The 22,030-nt window shown below is 37.9% G+C and overlaps 1 protein-coding gene across 6 annotated transcripts in view; it reads right to left on the bottom strand.

Moving 5' to 3' along the window:
* PARD3B (par-3 family cell polarity regulator beta) overlaps positions 1–22,030 on the bottom strand; it is a 388,514-nt gene that overhangs the window by 200,609 nt on the left and 165,875 nt on the right. For all 6 annotated transcript variants that reach the window (XM_059853260.1, XM_059853261.1, XM_059853257.1 and 3 more), the window contains 5 exons: positions 20,347–20,433; positions 16,702–16,827; positions 11,857–12,212; positions 10,126–10,265; positions 9,214–9,342 (listed from right to left, as the gene is read on the bottom strand). In XM_059853260.1, the coding sequence (XP_059709243.1) occupies positions 9,214–9,342; positions 10,126–10,265; positions 11,857–12,212; positions 16,702–16,827; positions 20,347–20,433 (838 nt within the window). The remainder of the gene's footprint in view (positions 1–9,213; positions 9,343–10,125; positions 10,266–11,856; positions 12,213–16,701; positions 16,828–20,346; positions 20,434–22,030) is intronic.

The raw sequence follows: 22,030 nt of genomic DNA, 5'->3' as shown, positions 1-22,030 counted from the left end.
TACTGTTCACTCTCTGCCCACTCACCCAGTCCACCCTTCCTGAGGCAGCCTGTGAGGATGTGGTGAGAGACAGTGCTGACAGCCTTGCTGAAGTCGAGGTAGACAATGTCCCTCATCCATCCAGGTATTTGTTTCATTGTAAAAGGCAATCAGGTTAGTCATGCATGATTTACCATTAGTGAATCCACTCTGGCTACTCCTGATTACCTTCTTGTCATCCATGTAAACAGTTTCCTGAATCCTCCTTCTTGCCCTTTCTGAAGACTGGGGTGATATTTGTTTTCTTCCAGTCCTTGAGCACCACTCCTGATGGCCACGACCTTTCAAAGATGATTGTGAACGGCCTCCACAGCTCTCTCAGCACTTGTGGATGCATCATATCAGGGTCTATGGACTTCTGGATGTCAGGTTTGCCTAGGTGTTCTCTAACCCAATCCTTTTGACTAAGGGAAATTCTTTCCACCTTTCCTTTACCCTTGTCTCCCAGGTCAGAGAATCCCAAGTGATGACCTTGTCAATGAAGACTGATGCAAAAAAGGTCTTTGGTAAATCTGCCGTCTCTGCATCCTCTGTTACCAGGCTCCCTGTTATGTTTAGTAATGCTCCCACATTATCCTTGGTTTTCCTTTTGTTATTGATGTATTTGAAGAAACCCTTCTTGTTGTCCTTGACATCCTTGGCCAGATTTAATTCCAGATGGGCTGTGGCCTTCCTTATCTTGTTTTTAGTTACTCTGACAACCCCTCAATATTCATTCCAAGTGATCTGACCCTGTTTCCATCTCCTGTGTATTTCCTGCTTAGGGTTGAGTAATGACAGGAGTTCTCTGTTCATCCATGCAGGTCTCTTGTTCCCTTTGCCCCATTTCTTGCTAATTTCTTTCCTTTAAGAGGGGTACATTGAGAGAGGAACACTCTAAAGCATTAATAAAATTTACGCAGCAGGGACACAGGTTGAAGTAAAAAACAAAACAAACACCCACAACCACAAAACTCTGACAAAAAACTAAAAAACAACCCAACACTTCAAGAGTCAGTCTCCACTGTTTATTTTGTCCTTGCTAGGCAGGTCCTTCCTTCAGCTTTGCTAAATCTTAGCTGTCAGTTTTCAATGGCTTCTACAGCTGCAACAAGCTCTGAACAGTCTCCTCCTGGTAATCCCATCTCTGCAGCCTAGTGATGTTTGTTCTCTAATATTTATAGCAGTCTGCCAGCCACAGCTCGTGCTCAAAGCTCCCTCCTGGTTGCACCATTCAGCACACTAGGCAGCTCCCCACCTCTCTCAATTGCTTGGGGAAGACAAAGATCTCCTCTCTCTTTCCTGAACCAGAAGGCAACAGACAAAAGTTGTCTAAGAGGAAATCTTTTCAACTTTCTGTCCAGATTTGGTGGTTAAACAGAACAGAGCAAACAACCAAACAGGTACTATCCCTCTCAAGGGAAATCAGGACAGGACTGTTTTAATCTACTGATATACCTTCATGCAACTTCAGTAAAATCAATTCTGACATTTACTGAATCACCAGAAACCAGACAGAAAAGTTCAGAGCAGAGTTTATATGAAAGAGAGAGAACAGAGAGTTTGCTAGATATGAAAGCAGAAAGCCCTAATAACACACTACTACATAATATTCAGCAATGCAGACTCAAAACCTGTATCTAAGGGTCTCATGATACATTAATTAATCTCCTGCCAATGCTTTTAATTTTTAGAAGCACAGCTATACCTCACATATCTGATTTCTTAATTAAAATATTATAATAAAGGATTATTAAAAATAATCTAAAATTTTACTGGTCTCAAAAATAAATCCTCAGTATTTTAAAGACCACAGAGAATATACTTTTAGCTTTCTCCTCCTCCCACAATACACAACTGCTAAGTCACCAGAGCAGTACAAGCAGAACTATAACCTTTGAGAAAAGTACTGTGAATTTTATTCTTCCACTTTCTACTAGTCCATGGTTATATCCACACAATATTGTGTCAATCCTCTGTCTACCATGGGACACCACTTTCAATTAGTCCTTTTATTTAATCTTACACTATTTGTTCTCATTGACCACAGCCCTTTTAATCTGTGGATTTGTGATAACCTAATGCTAATCTCTCACTGAAAAGGTTGCCTTATATATCCTTATTGTGTTTTTTGCCAAAAGAGAAGCTTACAAAAAAATTAGCTCTCACTCAGGCAGGAAGGAAATAGCATTTGTTTGACACAACAAGAGACCTTTCAGTACCTGTCTGGTGCCCTTGACCAGCACACTAATATGGCCTCTCAATATGCTGACTGCCCCTTGCCTGGCTGCTCATTTCTGATAAGAGATGTCAACTCCCTGGGGTGCCATTCAGAGCCAACAGCAAAAGGCAAAAGACTCAGGAGGGTTATTTTCAAAGGTTTATAAAGGAAATAAGACATTTGCATCCTTTTGCAGTGACTTTCTGATAAAAATATCTACATTGTGGCACCACATTATTATTGGCAGAAAAGCTTGAAAAGAAGATCCTCCCTATGTGCATCATGCTCCACACTCTTTCCAAGCACTTAGCCACAATTAAGAAATACTTTGCTGAGAAGTCAGTCATTCAGTCACAGACAAAATCTGCACTATATTTTGCAAGACATATTGTAACACTCTTAAAAGTAATACTCAAAGGTAATACACTGTTGCAAGCTTGTCACAATCTAGTAAATAACTGAAATCATTGCTGCATGTATTCATCCTTAGCATTTCTGACATTTATATTGGCTTCTTTAAAATTATCTGTACTTCATACTACAATAAAAACTAAATGGCCACTAATGGCACACCCTGCTAAGACAAGAAAGGCAGCAGCAAATCCATGGAGATATATGATGGCATGCTTGGATAATTTTAATGTTAACACAGTACAATACAAATTTGTGTCACGTTAGATAGAATGTGTTTGCTTTGAATTATGTAGACTCTCTGGAATTCTAGCTTCAAAACCTGACAAAACTAGACAGCTCTTCATCCAAGGCAGATACAGTGCATTTCAGGACTGGAGACTCCTCAGTTTGCTAGACTTGCCTATTGAAGAACCCACCAAAGAAACGGCTGGCCCTTGCAAAAGTTTTGTATTTGTTATTTGGTGTGCACTGCTCCTCAACGTTAAAAAAATGCAGCTTCACCTAACCTCTAAAGATATATAACTGTAGGAAAGAGAGGGAGAAAAAGTAACTAGTTCAGTCCTCAGTCAAGGTCAGCCTCACAGTGAAAACACCCATTTTCAGCCCAGGGATGGGGTAAACTGTGTGCTCATGCACCCTCCTGAGCTGGAGCCTTACGCAGTTAATACATCTTGGCACCCAGAGCCTGAAATCTTATCACACATGAAGATGGAAGGCTGTGTGGTATTTTCAGGGTGAATTTAAGGGTTCTGCTGCTGCATCATTTCAGAATTCATTCCAGGCACAGGTCACAACATGGTGACATACAAACCCAACTCTACTCATTTTAGTGCTTACTGTTTTAAAGGAATGGTAAACAAAGCAATAAGCAGGGTATAATTCTTTTATGTCTACTTCAAACACCCCATGCATATGTTTTACATTAAGTCAGCCTAGGAAAACTTTTTAATAGTTCTTTATGTATTCTAAGACAGAAAGATTTTAGAAATGTTCATATGGAATAGAACTGGTGACCCTTGTAAATGGCAAGGCACTACATTTGTTAGCAGGATTCAAAAATTGCCCAAATACTCTGCTTTTATTAAATGCAAATGCTGTAGACCTGGGTAACACATCCAAAACATATGAAGACTCAATTTCTGTTAAGACCAGATTTTATATGCCTCCATTCTGATGTATATATACTTATGATTTCATACATTAAAGTGGGCTTCCAAATAATTTAAGGCAACCTCAGAGCTAAGACTTATATTATCACATCAGCAGTTTTCATTTCCCAGTGTTCTGAGGCAGGGTTCCTAAATCTAGGAATTTTGGGCAATAATCCCATAAAACATCTTATGAATATATTATCTCATAGTGCAAGAAACATTATGCTTTTCTCTCCTTACTTGCATCCTCTCTAACTTATTCTTTCCCAGCAGGCAGAGCACCATCAGAGGGTTTTGCAGGCAATGAAGATTATGACCAGGTCTTTCAGACCATCCTTTTAAGGTTTCTCATATTTGCTGGAATGTAGGAACAGTGGGCTCTGAAAGGCAAATCATTGCTGGATCATAACACTCCTATGGGTCTGACAGAGAAAGCAACAGTAGACCAGATGCAATAAGGTCTCTGTGGCCTCAGAAAGGCTGACAACTGCTATCACATAGAAAAATCACATTTGCTCTGCTGGTACCTTTATGGGCACTTCACTGCATATGAGAGCTCAAAAAACAACCACTGTTGGATTACCAAGCAATTTATTCCCCTTTGGTTAATTAGGGACTCACACACAAACCCTGGATAAAGAGATACTTTTCAATGTGACAGGAAAAATTGTTGCATTCCTTCTTAACACTGATCTCTTGCTGACTTTTGTAAAGAACAGAACTAATCAACAAACCTCCAAGAACAGTTTCAGTACTCTAAGACATAATGAAATAGTAACCATCTTCTGAAATACATAATGAAGCTGAAAACCTCTGAGGGGCTGCAGTACACAATGCTTTGTCTTTAAAAATATACGTTTTTGTAGACTCAACCTACACTCGTTTCTCAACTATTCCAGATGAAGAGAATAAGCCCAAAATGAAACTTTGCTTTAAAACCCTCAGGATATTAAAAAATCTACATAGTTTATAAACAAAGAAAGGTGCCACGTACATTCACAATATCCTTGTCTTCATTACACAGAACACCTTCTTGTGTATGCTAATAAAATTCAATATATACTTCTTTTTTTTCCTATCCAATTCATCTCCCTTAGAACAGAGGTAACACAATAGAGAAATAGTACTTGCTGGAATCACTTTCTGACTGAAATTATTTGTTCATTTCTGGATAATTGAGCACTAGAATCATGGGTTTGAACTACAAGAACAGGTGCAAAAATGGTTAAGTCTAGGCTGTAATTTCACTTATTTCCTGCACATAAGAAGGCAAGCAACAATTAAAAGGAAGTAATAGAAATTAAGCTTTGAATATTAAAACAAATAGGCCAACTGGTTTTCCTTCAGGCATATAAGTTCAAGGCAGTAGAAGAAATTAACTGGGGGAAGACTAAAACATAAAAGTTAATCATATGGTAAGTAGAAAAAAAATGCTTAATTGAACTTGCCACTCATCCTGCTTCCTTCCATCCTGTATAATACACATGTAAAAAAAGACTTAAAGACCAATACCGAGTTTAGTGCATTGTTGCTCATTTAGCTATTGTTATAAAAATTATGGTTTGTTCCCATTCATCCCCCATTCTTCAGGCATCAGTTAACATGCCAAGAAACCACAGAAATAGCAATTACAGTTGCAACTGTAAGTCAAAGAAATTTTTTAAACAAAAAATAAAGGGTATGCAAAAAGTACAACGTATTTGCTCTAACTTAGAGAAAAATGCAAGCAAATACTTTTGGTGCTATACTATTTCTGGCTGTTACAGAACAGTCACATTCCTCTGCTGGTGTGCATCACACAGAATAAAGAATTGCAAAGGATCATAGCACAGAATGGGTTGCACCAGAGCTGTTTCATTCAAGCAATATTCCCTTTGTTACCAATGCAGAGATAAAGAAAGAGAAGGGGGAGTAAATTTTTGCACCATTATTAATAGAAATGGCACTTTCAGATCATACATTTTCCCTAGAGAAAAAACATGATGCAACAGACACACATGATTAAAACACTCTATTTCCAAAACACAATAGAATGATAGCCACAGTTTGATGTGCATTCCACTCCCTTTGAGAGGAGCTGGGAAATCTAAACTCATTCAGTTCATCCAATTCCTTTCTGTAATATTCACCATTCTCTAGAAAAGAGTGTTACACAGTTTAAAGCCCAAATGCACCTTAAAGAGCACACTAATCACTGGCCACTCCGTAGACCATGGTAATTAAGAGAATCAAGATCTTCCCCCGGAGTTTTGGAATCAGCTCCTTACTTAGCTGCTACATTGTCAACAGCTGGCATGAATTACTGGGAACATTTGGCTAACTGATAGTAAGAAGGACAGCCTGTGGTTGGTCCAAATTCTACTTCACTAATCTGTTTCAATACATATATAAAAAAAATCTCATTAGAGCCTTAATATCTTTTTTTTAAAGGAGTAACAGCCCTACAAATACTGGGTTTTCAATTCTTTTCCCTTGTTATGCACAAACACTGTAACTCTGTAATTCTCAGATGCTGCAAGAACCAGTGTAACCAAAGCCCCCATTGCCTAAAATTTAATAATACTTTTTTGCAACACTGATTCATCCTCATCTGTATCATATCTCAGCTGCTGTGACAAAGGCTTGCTACTCTGAATATAATTTTCTACTTGCTAGCAATTCATAAGCACAGATCACAGTAACAAAACACCAAACTCTGTTCCCATCTATCACACTGAAGAGAAAATATTCGTGAGACCAAGCTTTCCCCAAGCCGCAGCTTTATTACAAGGTAAAGTCAAATTATATTATTACAGACCCATGCAACAAAATGCCACCCAGTGTGACTTTATTACATTATTTGCTTTGTGCCCATGCAGTTATCAAATTCTCTCCAGCAAACCAACATAAAACCCCAGTTCTAGTGGAGCAACATGCTCAAAAGTGGTTTTGTGCATGGGTTTCTAGTGGGTCCAGCTTCCAGATGTATCTTTGCCACAGGAACCTGTGGGGAGTGGGTACATTTACAAAGTGGCCCTTCTTTTTTTATCAACAGGTAACAGGGAATCTAAAGAAAACAACTCAGATTACAGTCCCTGGAGACCTGCACAAAGCAAGAACAAGTCTGATATAAAGCAATTACCATATTATTGCCAGGCATTAGCCAAATCCCCAAGTATTCAGGTAAATTCTGCATGCATGTTACACTGTCAGGGCACTCAGTTACAGCTGTCCTTGAAAAACATTGGATTAGCCACTGTTTTTCCTTCCAAAAACAAACATTTAAAGTGCTGGCATTTTTCTCCTCTTTGATAAAACAGTACTGTAACTTTTGAGGTAGCAGAGGATTAGTCCAATGTAATATCATGGCTAAAGCTGAAACCAAACAAAAAAGCTAAACCAATTTTTTTTTTTTAAACCTTTGTTAAGACTATTCTCAGACACCTCATGAATTCTAACAAGCATTGTGTTAGCATCAACATCTGGTAGCTTAGTGGGATGGTAACTCACACTTTTGCTGTAAGCTACCAGATGTTGCCGAAGGGCTTTTTAATTTAGATGGGCTGGTTCCATAAATTTATGTAATGTATTTCAGTAATTCTCATTTTTATTATGTTGTACCTGATTGAGATAACGAGGAACACAGAGCAGTCTTAGAATTCCCACATCATCACTGTTACAGTGAGGGCCATCATTTGTGCATCATTCTATCACAGAGAAAGCAACCTAAGAGAAGGTCAAGCCAGCAGGATAAATGTGGCTACTCCCTGGATTTCAATCATGCCAGTCATAAGTAAATCACCCTTTGAAAGGTAGTTAATCCTTGCTGTAGAGACCAGAATTTATTATCACACAATTGTGGCAGGTAGAAATTATAAACAGCTTTTAGATTCTTCCAGTCTTTCATACACACACACTGCTACAGTGATTTCCAGAAGAATCTGCACTATGACAATACATAATAAGTATAATGTTGGGGGAACAGGAGAGAAAAGAGAAGAATGTACATTTTTTAAGTAATGTGCTTTATAACTTAAAAAACCCAGAAAACACTGTTAATGGCTAGCATTTTCAAAAAGTAAACTCTTATTCAGAAGAGCTGGTGGATGAAAAGAAATTCTACATAGAATAGATAATTTATTACTTTAAGACTCAAATTTCCCTCTGATCCACACAGACACTGAGTCTACAGCTCAGGGCTTACTCAGCAGAGCAATGCAATGACCAACATTGGTGCTTTGGCAACAAAATGAGTGACAACAAAAGCCCAATTACAAGGCTGAAAACTGCCATTATGCTCCTTAAAAATAACACAGTGAAAGAGAAAAATGGATATAAAAATAGTTTTGCTAAGACACTTCACAAGTGCTCACAAGAAAAAGTGGGCAGCAGCAGCACAAGAGAAAAGACTCCCATGAGAGAACCTGAAAGCCCCTCCAGCTCCCTATCCTGTCATGGGCAACCCTCTCAACAAGGATCTCAACAAGGTCCAACTGGCAACAGGGAAACAGGAGGAAAACTGTCAGCAATGTTCTGTGAGGAAACATAACTGAGCATTTCTGGAGAAGATCCTGACAACAGTCTAAAGGAAAAGCAAGAAGGCAGCATCTTAAGGAAAAGATGAAGGCGGTTTGTGTTCTTTGAAGGAGATAAAATGAGACAAAAGCAGGAAATGCTGTCCTTTCCTTATCCTGAGGACTTAATGAAAGGTCAAGTATAGCCATCAATCAAGATAAGGAAGAGGCAGCCAAAGAAATGACCTTCTCTGAGGGGAAACAAGCATGTATCAGATAGCACTTTTACTCTGATGCAGTTCTCTATGTGAGAGAAAAGAGAACAGTTTAATGCCAGCGTTAATAGAAAAGTGAAAATTAGGCACTTGAGATGGAAAAAAGACAAGCAAAAGCCTATTAAGTCAAAGGCTAGCAGCCAAGGAAAAGCTTGCTTCCAAAATTTGTGAGGAGTGCAGCAGAATTCTCTTCCTCACCACTCCTGCAGTTGGGCACCTGGCTTATGAGACATCTCCCGGGGACAACCACCCTCACTAGTTTGTCAGTGATAAGCTGCAGGCTCATTACATGCACTTTACATTTCTGGTTTAAAGCTTGCTGCTTTTCTGAAAGAGAATTACCCATTTTTAGTTATGCTTGACCTCACACTTGCAAAATTAATTTACAGTATTCCCCTGCGAGTTATGCTTATGCTGTCATTTTGGGGATGAAAAATCAGATTGTGTGGAATTGCATCCATAGTAGATAAAAATCAAACACCCTCAAAATCAAATTTAAGTATAAATACTTCTTGGAAACAAGCCTTATGTGACTACCTTTTATTGTCATTTCTCAGTTGACATAATTTCTATTTCCTGGGCTAGTATTTAACCATGGAATTGTTTCAAAGCCACTCTTTGGTAAAGAATAAGAAGTTTACCAGCTCTCGAGGTAGAAAGGCCTCCTCCTGACGAGCCACAATCAGACAGACAGTCTCGCCTTGCTTTGTGCCTCTCAGCATAGCTACAAGCTCTTCCTGGGTCCTGCCAGTGATGTCCCGTCCATTCACCTATCAGCCACAAAAGAACAGAGGATGTCTTATCTCTGACTGCCTTTTAGCAGGTTTATTAGGTTCTCCTCACCCAACACAGGTGTCATTCAGCGACTGAGAGCAAAGAAGAATCAGCAACAGCTCCCATACTGCCTCTCCCTCTGGCCCTGCACAAATTACTTAACCTTTCTCCTCCTCATTTTCACCATCTGTTAAAGCAGCGCTGTAGTACTTACTCGCCTTGCAGGGGGTTTGTGAGGCTTAATTAGTTTGTAAAGCACTTTGAAGATGAAAAGTGCAGAAACAAGACCTTAGTATTAAAACTGTTTACCTTAAGAGCTTTTTGAGGTTAGTAAGTAGAAATAACCCAAAAGATAATAAGATTGTAAGTCACAAGATATCTGAAAATTTTCAGCAGACTGATTTGAGCAAAATTGCCTTAAAATGAGCACTTTACCAGCTTGATATTAACTGGAGATTTTTGGATGTGGCTGAAGAGGCAAGACATGCTTTGGTCCTAAATCAATACATTTATCTGCTTTAAAAATCAAGATCTTATCAGGTTCCCAGTGTTCAAACACCCCACGGACCCTTGTGAAAAAGAACAATTTTTCCACCTCATGGTGTAAAGCACTTGTTGACAAACAAGCGACAGAGAAACTTGAGAGTGACTTTTTTTTTAACCCAAGGGCAAGAACTGTAGTTCCATACACCAATAATATGTATGAGAAAACAGAAGATTTATGACAAAGCTAGCAGTCAATTTTGAGCAATGCAAACACAATGGATGTTTATCCTAACCTCCAGGATTCTGTCTCCAGACTGCAAACGACCATCCTTTATTGCTGCACCTTTTGGTAAAATATTCTTCACAAAGATTGGGCCAGGACCATGTACTGAAGAGTCTCTGGTAACTACTGTGAAACCAAGGCCTTCTGGACCTAAAATGTCAGATGAAGAACACACAACATAAATTTCAACATGTAAATGATGATCATTAGAAGTAAGCAAACAATGTCAGTAAGATATCCCAGAGATTCATTCACATTAACTTGTACAAAAAAAAAAGCAAACAAAAAGCTGTAAACATAAGCCAATCTTCTGCATGGTCTAGAGAAGAAGTCTACTGATGTCCAAATACATACCCAAACCCTCTTAAGACAGCTACAGATGGAAATACTTGGGTAAGCACATAATAATAAAAAAAAAAGAGTCACTACAATATTAATCTTCACTTTAATGTCAATTATTTTTCATGAACTCAGAGCAATCGGAATTGTTTATTTATAAGCATAAATATAAATTAGCAGGTTTTACTGAAATTTGGTATGTAGGGAAAGTATCACATGATTTGAATGGAAAACTTGATGTGCTGCTAAGAAAGGACAAAGTGGTATTTCTAAGCTTCCATTAGTGAAGTTGTTTACTGCCTAGGAATAAACAACCTCAAGTGTTAACAGATATGCTATAACAAGTAATTTGGGAGTGAAATAAATATTAGCAGGTACTGCTTATAAGCCACTAAAATCACTAGGAATAGCAGAGTCCATAAAAATCTTTTTATACTGAGTGGTATTTCTACCCATGTGATAGTTTTCAAAGATATCATCATGTCAGTATCACATTACTTTTATTTCTAAAAATATAAATGTTTCAAAATCACAAGCATTAGATCTAGAATGGGGACATTATTAAGTGGGGTTTATTAACACAAAGCTGAAGAGTTCAGAAGTAAAATGAGTCATTTAAGTAAAGAAATAACAAAAATTAAGAAATGAGAGCTTGATTACATTCATAATGTCTTATGAGAATAAAGTTAGAGACAGTTTTCAAAAGGGCCACTTCTAGGACCAAATTTTACTCTCAGCCAAATCAGAGACAGAAATCACACAGAAAATACAACTGCCAATTGGAAATTTCTTAAGCATATTTTACTACATGTTCCTAAATCTATTATTCTATTCAAAGAGACACAGATGCATGGTGCAGGAATTAAAGATATACACACAAATCTGGCCTCCTGACAGCTGAATAAATATGATAGAATAAAAGAAAGGTTTGCAGAAAATAAAGGGAAAGACAGGTAAATCTGTGGTCAAGCTCTTGGAAAACATGAGGCAGCAGATTAGATTTTTAAACATATCCTTAAAAGAATATAATCACACTGTTGAGGTTAATTAGTAGGTTTAATAAAATAACAAAGGTCACCAGCAAACAGTTCAAACTTGGAATCTATACTTGTGAAAAGACTGAACCATCTCTCAAAACCACTTGTTGCTAATGAAATTGCTTCCACAGTCAGTAACAGAGATGTCCTAATCAGTGAATCTGGATAGCATACATCCAAAGTTTAAGAGAAAGCCCACTGTAGAAAACATTACTGTTTACATTGCTACACCTTTTGAAAGTTTTGGAACTTTTAAATGATAAATAACTTGATTGTGTCTTCAGTGTCACTTGTTATATTCAAAGTTAAGGTATTACTATAGAGAACATGATACCAAATTAATCATATAATGTCCGAAGACTTACCTTTTTTCAGGTCTATCTTTATTTTCTTTGCATTTCTCCTATTACCAAAGCCCATAAGTGGAGACAGTGATGGAGAAGAAGGCTTTCTACCCAGACGTGGGAGGTTGGGGCTCTTAGCTTGCTGCAGTGCTCCCTGTACTCCTGACTCCAAGATTGCTCCAGAAATATTAATTGTTTTCACAGCAGGTTTTGGATGAAGAGGAGGTGGAATTTTTGTTTTTGTAACTCCTTCTTCATTATTCAGAATACAAAGAGGAGCAATAGCAGACTTTTCATACTGTTCTCTGTTATATGGAGGAAGGACTTCCAAGATGACACTTTGAAATTTCATTGCCTGACGGAAGATGTCCTGAGCCCTTTAAAAGAAAGGTAAGAAAATTGGTATGACAAACTAGAAAACGTGGGCAAAATCTGAAGTTGTTTACAGTGAATTAGATGAAAGTTTAACTTATGTTTCCATGTACAGCGTCCCTTTTTTAGAAAAGTACACATGAAATAAGATTGCAAAACTACAGCATTTCCTTACATTTCAAGTAGAAGCAGCGTATCTGTTGGAATTCCTAAGCTGCTACAAAAACATATTGGCCAGAATAAACTGATGAGCACACTTCTTAATGCAGAGCATCAGAAAGGGAAGTTCTGATGGCAAAAGGCTGCTGAGGTTACAGCTTGCTGCTTTTCTCAAGTGCTTGTCTGTTACGTATTTTCTTGTTGGCATAGAGGCACACTGAGCACTCATCACCAATTGTTCTGGTGAATACATCTACTCCAAGCAAGCTCAACTCTCCATTTTTCCCAAATCCAGTCTAATTGCTCCTCAGATTGCTTTGTAATCCCTAATGCAACTGCTGGCTGGTTCCACAGCAATAAAATAGGATGAGGGTATGGGATACATAGATACTAGAAAAAAAACCCTGGAAAAATGGTGCAATTATTTGTGTTTCTACATAAATGGATAAATAAATAGGTCGATATTACGCACATCTTTCAAGCAGTAACCTTTTGCAAAGTGGATATGCAGATTTCACATAATGGGTGTTTTTACAGATGTGCTCAAATGCAACACCAGAAACTGTGTTAGAGCATTTAATGGAATTATTCCCCTGGATACTGACAGGGCAATGGAGAATAGTTTTAAACTAAAAAAGATTTAGGCCATTAAGAAGAAATTCCTTACTCGGAGAGTAGTGAGGTACTTGAACAAGTTGCCCAGAGAAGCTGTGGATGCCCCATCCTTGGCAATGTTCAAGGCCCTGCTGAACGGGGCCCTGAACAACTTGATCTAGGTGTGTGACATCCCTGCCTATGCCTATGGGATTGGAATGAGATGATCTTTAAGGTCCCTTCCAACCCAAACCATTCTATAATTCTTTGAACTGGTACTATGGTAATGATACCATGCTCAGATTCCCATGCACTGTAAGGCAATTAAGACAAGCTGGCCAAAAGAACTGCTCATAAAACCTTCCCTGGATTTTGAATAACCTGTAGAATTGGACAATCAAGCCATGTTACAAACCTTGGGTTCTAAGTGAGCAAAGGAGATTTCCCTCTTTCTATGCTTTACTCTCCTACCTTCTGTTGAAGTGGACAGATTTTCTGCCATACTGCAGAAGACCACTTGAGTACCAACAGAAGAAGTAGCTGAAGTGCCTTTTGAGGAATTAAAAACTGAAAACTTCTGCTCAGCTGAAGCAAGAGGAGAAGTAATGGCTACATTACATTTTAAATAAATCATGGAGTGCTTCTAAGAACATTGTACTTATCTACCCTTCTGTGGTATGTTTGTCAGTCTGAGTCACTGTATTTTGCTCAAGTCTTGGCTCTGGATTTACACTCAGTTATGTAACAGGAATCAATGTTGAAAGTACTTCCGAAATAATTTTTTTTTGCACTGACATATGAAGGAAGCCACTGCAAATATAAATGTCTTGAAAACACACCTACTGCTTTCCCAGATGAACAGAGCTGCACAGTATGTCCACCGTGCAACTGTAGGAGGTGAAAAATAGGCTGTTTTAAGAGGGTTTTCTGTAGCATGAAGACATTGAACTCAGGGGTCAGTCCCAAAGGGACTGCTATGGAAGAGAACCATCCTTGCCACACTGAGTGTACAAGCATCAAGAGTCAGAATAGCAACATTCACTGACAGGCAATGCTGCCAGAGAGAAACCTCAAACTTGGAAAAGAAAGGCAGCAGGGAGAACCTTGTAGGGCAGCATTGTTTTAGTATCATCCTCATGGTTCTGTTTCAGAGCTGTAACAGACTGGGCCCCAGTGTCTCTGCTGAGCTTACAGGTTATTCCTCCACCTATAGCCTGTCAAAGCTCTCGAGGACAGACCTTACCATCATAGTAAAATCCATGGCACACTTCCAGCATAAAGGATGTAAAATGTTAACTCTGCTTCTTTCACACCCCATCTTCATCCTTCTAAGCAGCTGCTTGGTCATATGTTACAAGGTAATTTAATAACTCAGTTTCAAAAGGTTAATATTTAAAATATATGCAAGAGAAAACATAAGATCTCCTTCAAACAAAAATTAGTGGAAATCACTCAAGGCATCCTATGGGAAAGTCTAAATGCAGTCTTCAGGGGCAAAATAACTGGCTGCACTTCAAAGGGAAAAAATAATGAATGGAGAAATTTATATTTCTTGAGACCCCAAGTGCATACTTAAAAGAAGTAAGGGAGTCAGTTAAAAGAGGTGCTAGAAACTCTGCAGCACAACAGAATCTAATTGAATAGATTAGCAGCAAATGAAAAAGTAGACCAATAGTCCCAATATATAGCTATTATAAACATGGGAATACAGAAAGTAGGCTGCTGCTGTTACAGCTGCAGAAGAAGCAATTGTCAGGAGCAATACTAGAAAGTCTCTGCTGAAATTAGAAAGAGACAGCATGTTAAAGTCTGAGTGTTTAAACAGCTTTTACAAGGGTTATGAAGAAATGTCAGTTTGAAACTAGCCAACAGATTTTTCTCTCGAAGGAGAATCTGATTGCAATTTCTGGGTCAACAGTCATTGAAACAATACTTTGTTGTAGCTCATACAATTAGTGGATTTCTGTAACTTGGACTTCTGTCAGGTTATGTCATGCAAGATGAAAACTAAAAGGCGTGCTCATGGAGATTCGTTTCAACCTGGAAAATAGTCTTTCTTTAGCCATTCTCCACAGCCAGGGAAGAGAGATGATGTAGAAAGGTATTTTGGGAAAACAATTCAGCAGAACAAGGCAAGACTTGGGAATACGTTAGAGCTGATCTAAAATGCTCTCCTCAGTCCCCAAACAGACACTGAGCCCTCAATACCCGTGTTTTTTCCTCAACTGCCACTGCAACCACACTACTTGGTTTTGCAACGTAAGGAAACTTAGCCCAACAAAATTAGGCTCTGCTCTGAGTCACCTCTAAGTCACTTTTCTCTCCCAAAAACAGAGAGAGAATCTAACAAGACTGATCTCTTTAGGCTAACTCCTATGGTAAACAGTCCTTCCAAGTCCCAAACCTTTACACAAACTTTTAGAAAGTGTCCTGCATACTGTATTTTGAAGGAAAGCCTGACATAGAGCTAGAAAAATTCCTCAAGTATTTCTAACTGCCCAAAAATCTAGTAATCTTACAGAAAAACATGCAGAGTCCTCCACTCCACAAACACCTCATGGGCTGAAAGCCTCTGGAGGTCAAGTTACACTCAGAAGAAAAAAACAGAGGAGACAACACATTGTAAAGAAAGGATCACACAGGATTTTGAAAAGAGAGGTTTTGATTCAAGCAAAACCTCATTTGCAGAATTCCATTACAAAACTGCACAGTGGGGCAATGAATGTTTTAATAAGATACTGACAATTATGTTCTGCTAAAATTGATATTTTGGAATTTGCATGGATGGAAGAGAATGGCACGTACAGAGCCATTCTGTAAAAGCAAAGTGCTTTCACCATCAAATATGCAGAAAGCTGTAACTGAAAAGCTATCAGGAGGGAAAAAAGCAGTCTCAGAAACAAGAATACCTATGCTACAGAACTACACTGGTTTCATGAAAACCTATTTTGCAAATATTTATTCCTAACTGTGAAATTAATGTACTTGATTTTAGTCTAGAAACCTCGAACATTTGGCTTACTGTTTAGAAAGTTAAGCCTCAATTCCCTTGACATCTCAATAGGTTTTTGTTATATTATAAACAATCACTCAGTTGTCTAAACATATGGATTGAGAGCAAAAACAAATTACTATTTAATTACTACAGCAAATATCTGTGAAATTTGAGAGGCTATTCTTTTGTGCAACAATGCCACATTAATCCATAGATGATCAAAACAACCTGTTAGCTAAAAAATATTTGAGATACATAATAAATGTCAACAGACTTTTAATAAAAGTCATAAGAAGTGAGACTTTCCATTTAGCTCAAGTAATCATAGTCTGACAGTAGAAGTATTTTGTAAAAAAATTAATGCTCAAAAAGCTGCAGCACAATAAAAAAAAATCTTATTTCATTTGCAAAAGAACATTAAACACCATGCTGTGATGTTGACTCGTTCTGAACATCTTATGAAAAAAAAATTACAAAGCCAATATGGTAAAAGTAATAGAAGAACTAAAAAGGGAAGATAGCAACTACAAACTTAATGCTATTAAATTAAGTAAGCACAGTAAGTTCACTAAAACTCCTCAAGTTTCACTTTATTTGGAGGTTTCAGAAAGAAAATGATGATGTTTCTGTCACTTTAATTTTATAGGCATTTTTCTGAAATAAGTTTTAATCCCTTTACAAATCACTTAAACACAGCACTTCATAAAATCCTGGCTAGTTTAAAGTATTAATAAACCAGCACTTACTGTGCAAAGGTTTTATCTGTAAGGTCCACATGGTTTATCTTCACAATGCATTCATTTTCATGGAAGAGACCATCACGCCTGGATCTGCTGTTCTCCTCAATACCACGGATGAAGAGTCCCAGCATCCTGAAAGGCAAAACATAGCTGCAAGCTGTCCTTATTGTGCTGATACATATTTAGAGAACTGAAAATAGATAGTAACCTCTAGTGTGTATGAAATGATAGAGCAGACTGCCTCTCCATCTATGAAGTGCTTAACCTAGAGGAAGGTTTCAGCTGACTTATTAACAAAAAAGGGGGATTCCAAAAAATACCATGAAAAATTGCTGCACACTAATGCTTTACTACTTGCAAGAACTTAGGGAGCTTTAAGTCCTGTAGGTCATACTTGGAGAAACAGAGGAAAAAACCTAGATCCCTCTCCAGTTAAAAATGTCAGTATAGCTTATGCAACATTTTTCTGCCACTGCTCCAAATAAAAGCACAAACAGATTAAAGGTAATTTTCTACCTTGACTACAATAAAATAAACAGGAGTTAGAATGAGACAAAAAAATAACTGACTTTTCTGCTTCTGAAAACATCTATGAAATTTTCAGTTGCCAAAGCCCTTTGCTTTGATACAAGACAGCAATACTACTCATTCATGTGGCAGGACAGCAGCACAACATCAACACCCAAGCTCTCTGTTAACAAGTTCAGTGCAAGTGAAAATGGAGGTGAAGTACAGAATAATGCAATAAGTGAGCCAGTGTGGGTGGTGCAAAATTCCAGTGTTGATAACTCTGCTGGGAGCACCAGGCTAATCCTGAGCTACCTGGAACACCACTGTGTTCAAACTATAATTCAACACAGCCATATCCAATGATACCACTACATGCTCAAAAAATCCTGACAACTGCGAGTTTGTGAAGGATTTCTATAATCAATCTTTGTCCACTAAATTTCCATGCCACTTCAGCATCAAAGATGGTCATCAAGGATGACCTTTAGAGACCATTTTCTATTGGTTATACTTCATAAAATATTAATGTGCAATTTTCAATGTGCCAGCACTCCAATCACAAAGCAGAAGTCCTGTATTTTTGTCTCAGATTCATGACTGCTCCTCATATCTAAGTCCACTCAACAGATTCACAGTATGCCATTAACTAATTCAAGTGACACTATATTCACTGAGCATCTGATTTTAGATTTACTGTCTAAGACCAATAAAAAATTTGTACTTCTGTCCTATCAATTACTAAGTGAAAAACAGGTTCCTACTGAATATTAGGTCTTTGAAGTATCTAACAGGAAAAAGTGATTTAATAGCATAAAGATTCTCTTGTAACAAGTGTTATCCTTCCCAAAGGATTAAAAAGGATGAGGGGCCACAGCCCTTTTGATGACATCCACCTGGTGGCAATCAAAAACCTTAACCCTAAGAACTAACTAAATACAACTATGCTAAAATGCAAACCAGTAAAAGTACAGAAATAAACAAAACTACAAATTAAAATTGGTTGCTCACTAATCCTGTGTGCTTGGATACCATATTCATATTTGCAAGAGGATTGCCTACTTGTCTGAAACTTGTGTGTGCTGTACTGCCTGCATGCCTTGAGTTACATAGACTGAGGCAGCTTGAATTCATTCCTCCATTACTTTCTTCCACAGCCTAAATTTTACCATTTTAATGCACTATTAAATTTTAATTTCCTGTTTTTAATGATATTTAAGTGCAAAAGAAAGGGGGGAAATTATTTCTATTACTTTTGTAGTTCCTGTATAAACTAAGACTTTGTAAATTAATATGATGTTTTAATGACCTGTGGAAAAACTTTGGCCTGCAGCAGCACCATGCTAAAGCCAGCATTACCTTATTAGAAGATAACTTTACAATTGAAATACCAGACACAGCTAGTCAAGGCCAGCGTGTCCTCATAAGTTCTATCATGTCACCAAAAGAAATAAAAGATGCTCTTCTGTACTTTCTCATGTTATGATGAGTTATGATTTATAATAGTCTCAGGCTAGATGAAAAAAGAGGGTCAAGCCATTGAAGTCAGTCCAGTGCTTTAACAAAGGTATCAGTACAGATCTGCCAAGAACTGTCTTAAAATGTAAGGACAACTACCTAAACCAGTAGCTCATCTGTCAAAGACCTCCTCTACTCCAGCAGATCCCCAAAAGCATTTTCAAGTAAGGACATCTTAACATGAATACAATGTAGACCAAGAACACTTCTTCGTGCAGGTCTTTAAAAGCTGCTCTCAACACAGAGGTACTTGAGTACAAAACTGCATTTCGGTCACAATAATTACTGATTTTAATAGCTTGCAATTTCAGCAAAATTGTTTTACTGAAAGATCTTGAAATACGGTGTAGGCACTAGAGCCTTTATGGCATGCCTGTATCAAAGAGCTCCGGTCTGTGTTTCAGAACGGGTGACAAACACAAGTGGCTTTCTCAAGACAAACAGGCAGCCCACAAAGCCAAGGACATAACTTGATCTCTGACAGTTGTCACTGAAGACCAACTTTCTTCTTGAGACAGTGGTGCCATTTTTACAGGCAGCAGATGGACATCTATTTTCCCTTTTGGTTAATAAAACAATCTGAATTGATTTGGGTCCACTTAAAAATTCAGATCTTGCCAAGAAAACAGACCTTTACAAGGTAATTCAATCCTTCACGTTCTCTGTCCTACGTGAAAGATGACAAGTAAAGAAACATTTAAGAATTAGAGAATTTTTACTTTTGCAATAATTGGCTTTGTGTAACAGGCAGCCATTTTACTACAGAGCAGTGTCATTTATGGCTCTGGCAATTTCCCATCTCTTATTCACGGCTGCCAGTGTCAAATTAACTCTCTGGCTAAGCCTCTGTATGTCAAATTTCAGCCTAGATTTTTTTTTTAACACATCCTAGTTACATAGCTTGGAAAACAGCTATAATGAAAACGCTGACACAGTCTTAACTACAGCACATCAATATGAGCACACTGCTATAATAGGCTTTTGTGATCTCGATGGACTTTGTTAAATCATTTATAATTAAAGTAATTGTATTGTGACAAAGAAAGGTTCATGGTATAGAGCACATTTTAGAAATGCTATGCAATCAAATCTGAAAGATGGCTTGAAAAGTATGAGGTACAAGGAGGCAAGCAATTTCTTTGACTCTTCTTGTCTGGTATGTCACTAAGGAAGAGACTATGCAGACATATTCAATTAGGAAAAACAAAACAAAACAACAAACAAAAACAAACAAGCCCACAACAGCACAAGAAAACCAACCCAACACCACACAAAACAGTACTGAGTCCAGTTCACCATTCAGGGAATAAAAGCAGGGACAATTAAAAGGGCATATAGGAATAAAGATGTTAGTACTGACTGAAAGCAACTGAACATGGCACTTTGTGCCAGGGTCTAGTTGACAAGATGGACATCAGTCAAAGGCTGGACTCAAGTATCTTTGAGGTCTTTTCCAATCTGAATGATTCTATGGTTGCCTTATACAGAACTTGCACTAGTAAATATTTTGGTAATTGTCACTGACCAATTTTAATTTTCCTTTAGGTAAATAGCAAGTATTTTAAGATAAGCACAACTGAAATCCTTTCATTAATATACTTCTTGACAATGCAGAAAATATCTTACCTTCCACTCAAGGATGAAAAAAAGGGCACTACATGTATTCCCAAGGGTCCACCTTCTCCAGAAATCTCTACTGTTTTTGTCATTTCACTGAAAAAGAGCACATGGAAACAAATCTCATAAGCTTATTTAGAGAATTCTCCATATTCTATGAATGTCTCTATATCTCCATATATCAATAAAACAAATTCCTGATGGATCAGATAGTAGAAAGGGTGGAAAAAATATTTGACTCAGAGCTCACTAATATATGAAAATAAAATAAAGTAAAACAGCCATGAAATTCTTTAATTGCTTTAGATTAGCATTTGTGCTTTTTAAAAGGGAAAGAAATCAAATACTAGACATTTTCCTAAGTTAACCTTTAAGTAAATTAATTAGAATATTAAAGAATAAGCTTTTAAGTGAGGAGAGACTTAATCATCAAAAAAAAAAAAAAAAAAAAGGCAGGGGGGGAAAGGTTATTTTACATGTTCTTGATTTAAGCTCCATGTGAGCTGCTTCAATTTTCCCATGTGGCCACAATATAAACACGAAGATCACGCAGAAAGGACATTGAGACTTTCAAGTCAAATCATATTTAAATATACTGATTTCTTCCCTCAGTTGCAAAAAACCTCTCTGATGAACAATGAACAAGAGAAATTGTGATCAGTAGTGCAACTCAGCTCATTTTATCAAGAAGCTTCCTTCCTCTAACACTGTTATTAAAAACCTCTATTATCTCTGCCAGACTTATGCTGTTTCATGGCATGTGCTGTTTCACTTCCTATTGATTATCTTACACTGTCAGCCTTTCAGTGACCTTAACTCTATTTTGGAAGACCATGACTGGAAAAGGAAGGTACTTGAACTGGCCAGAACCTTAAAAAATTAGCAATGTCTGTATTTCAGCAGACCCTGTTCCTTCATTCCACAACAGTGTCCATCTTGCAAAATACTCCCTGCCCTCCCATGGTACTGAACACCCCCAGCACCCAGGATCAGTGGCCAGCAGACAGCTCCTGGGCACAGCCATTCAGAACACCCCAGCTGTGAGCTGTGTGTGCCTGCCAACCCTACAGCATGCACAGAACCCGTGAAACTGAACCAAATGGCCACTTCAGATACTGCCCTGAGCTAAAGACTCAGTCTAACTGATCAAGTGCAGACTGCTAGAGAGAAAGAGACTTCTGATCTTTGCCTGTGCACCAGATCTAGAGAGCACACACTTGCTAGATAAGACAACCAAGCCAACTCTTTAGTACCACCCTGCCCTCCCCACCTCAGAGGATTTTTCCCTAGTACCACAACTTCCTCTGGCACCAGCTCACTGATCTTGCTGACCCATGGTCTTATGATCATTTGATTTAATGCAAGAATCAGTAAAAATTCATGGAAACCCATCAGGAATCTGCGACTGCCCTTGAAGTGGCAGCACAGTTACACCACATTAGGTACAGCATGAACCCACACAGCTAAGCTGGGGCACAGCTAAGCCCTCTCACAAGGAGCACAATTACTGCAAATGACCTTAAACAAAACCTGGCACTGCTTCCTAATAGCAGGAATACTTTTTTGTTGTTACGAACCTTTATCCAGGTGCACAATGACTAATGAGAAGCAATTTGTCCTAAATACAATAATTCTTAGTTGGATTGGCTAAGTATAGAATAAGACTGAAAAATAAGTTTATAAATTTTATTTT

This window comes from Haemorhous mexicanus, chromosome 8, assembly GCF_027477595.1.
Source record: "Haemorhous mexicanus isolate bHaeMex1 chromosome 8, bHaeMex1.pri, whole genome shotgun sequence".
Classification (NCBI taxonomy): domain Eukaryota; kingdom Metazoa; phylum Chordata; class Aves; order Passeriformes; family Fringillidae; genus Haemorhous; species Haemorhous mexicanus.
This window is presented reverse-complemented; position numbering and strand designations above follow the sequence as displayed.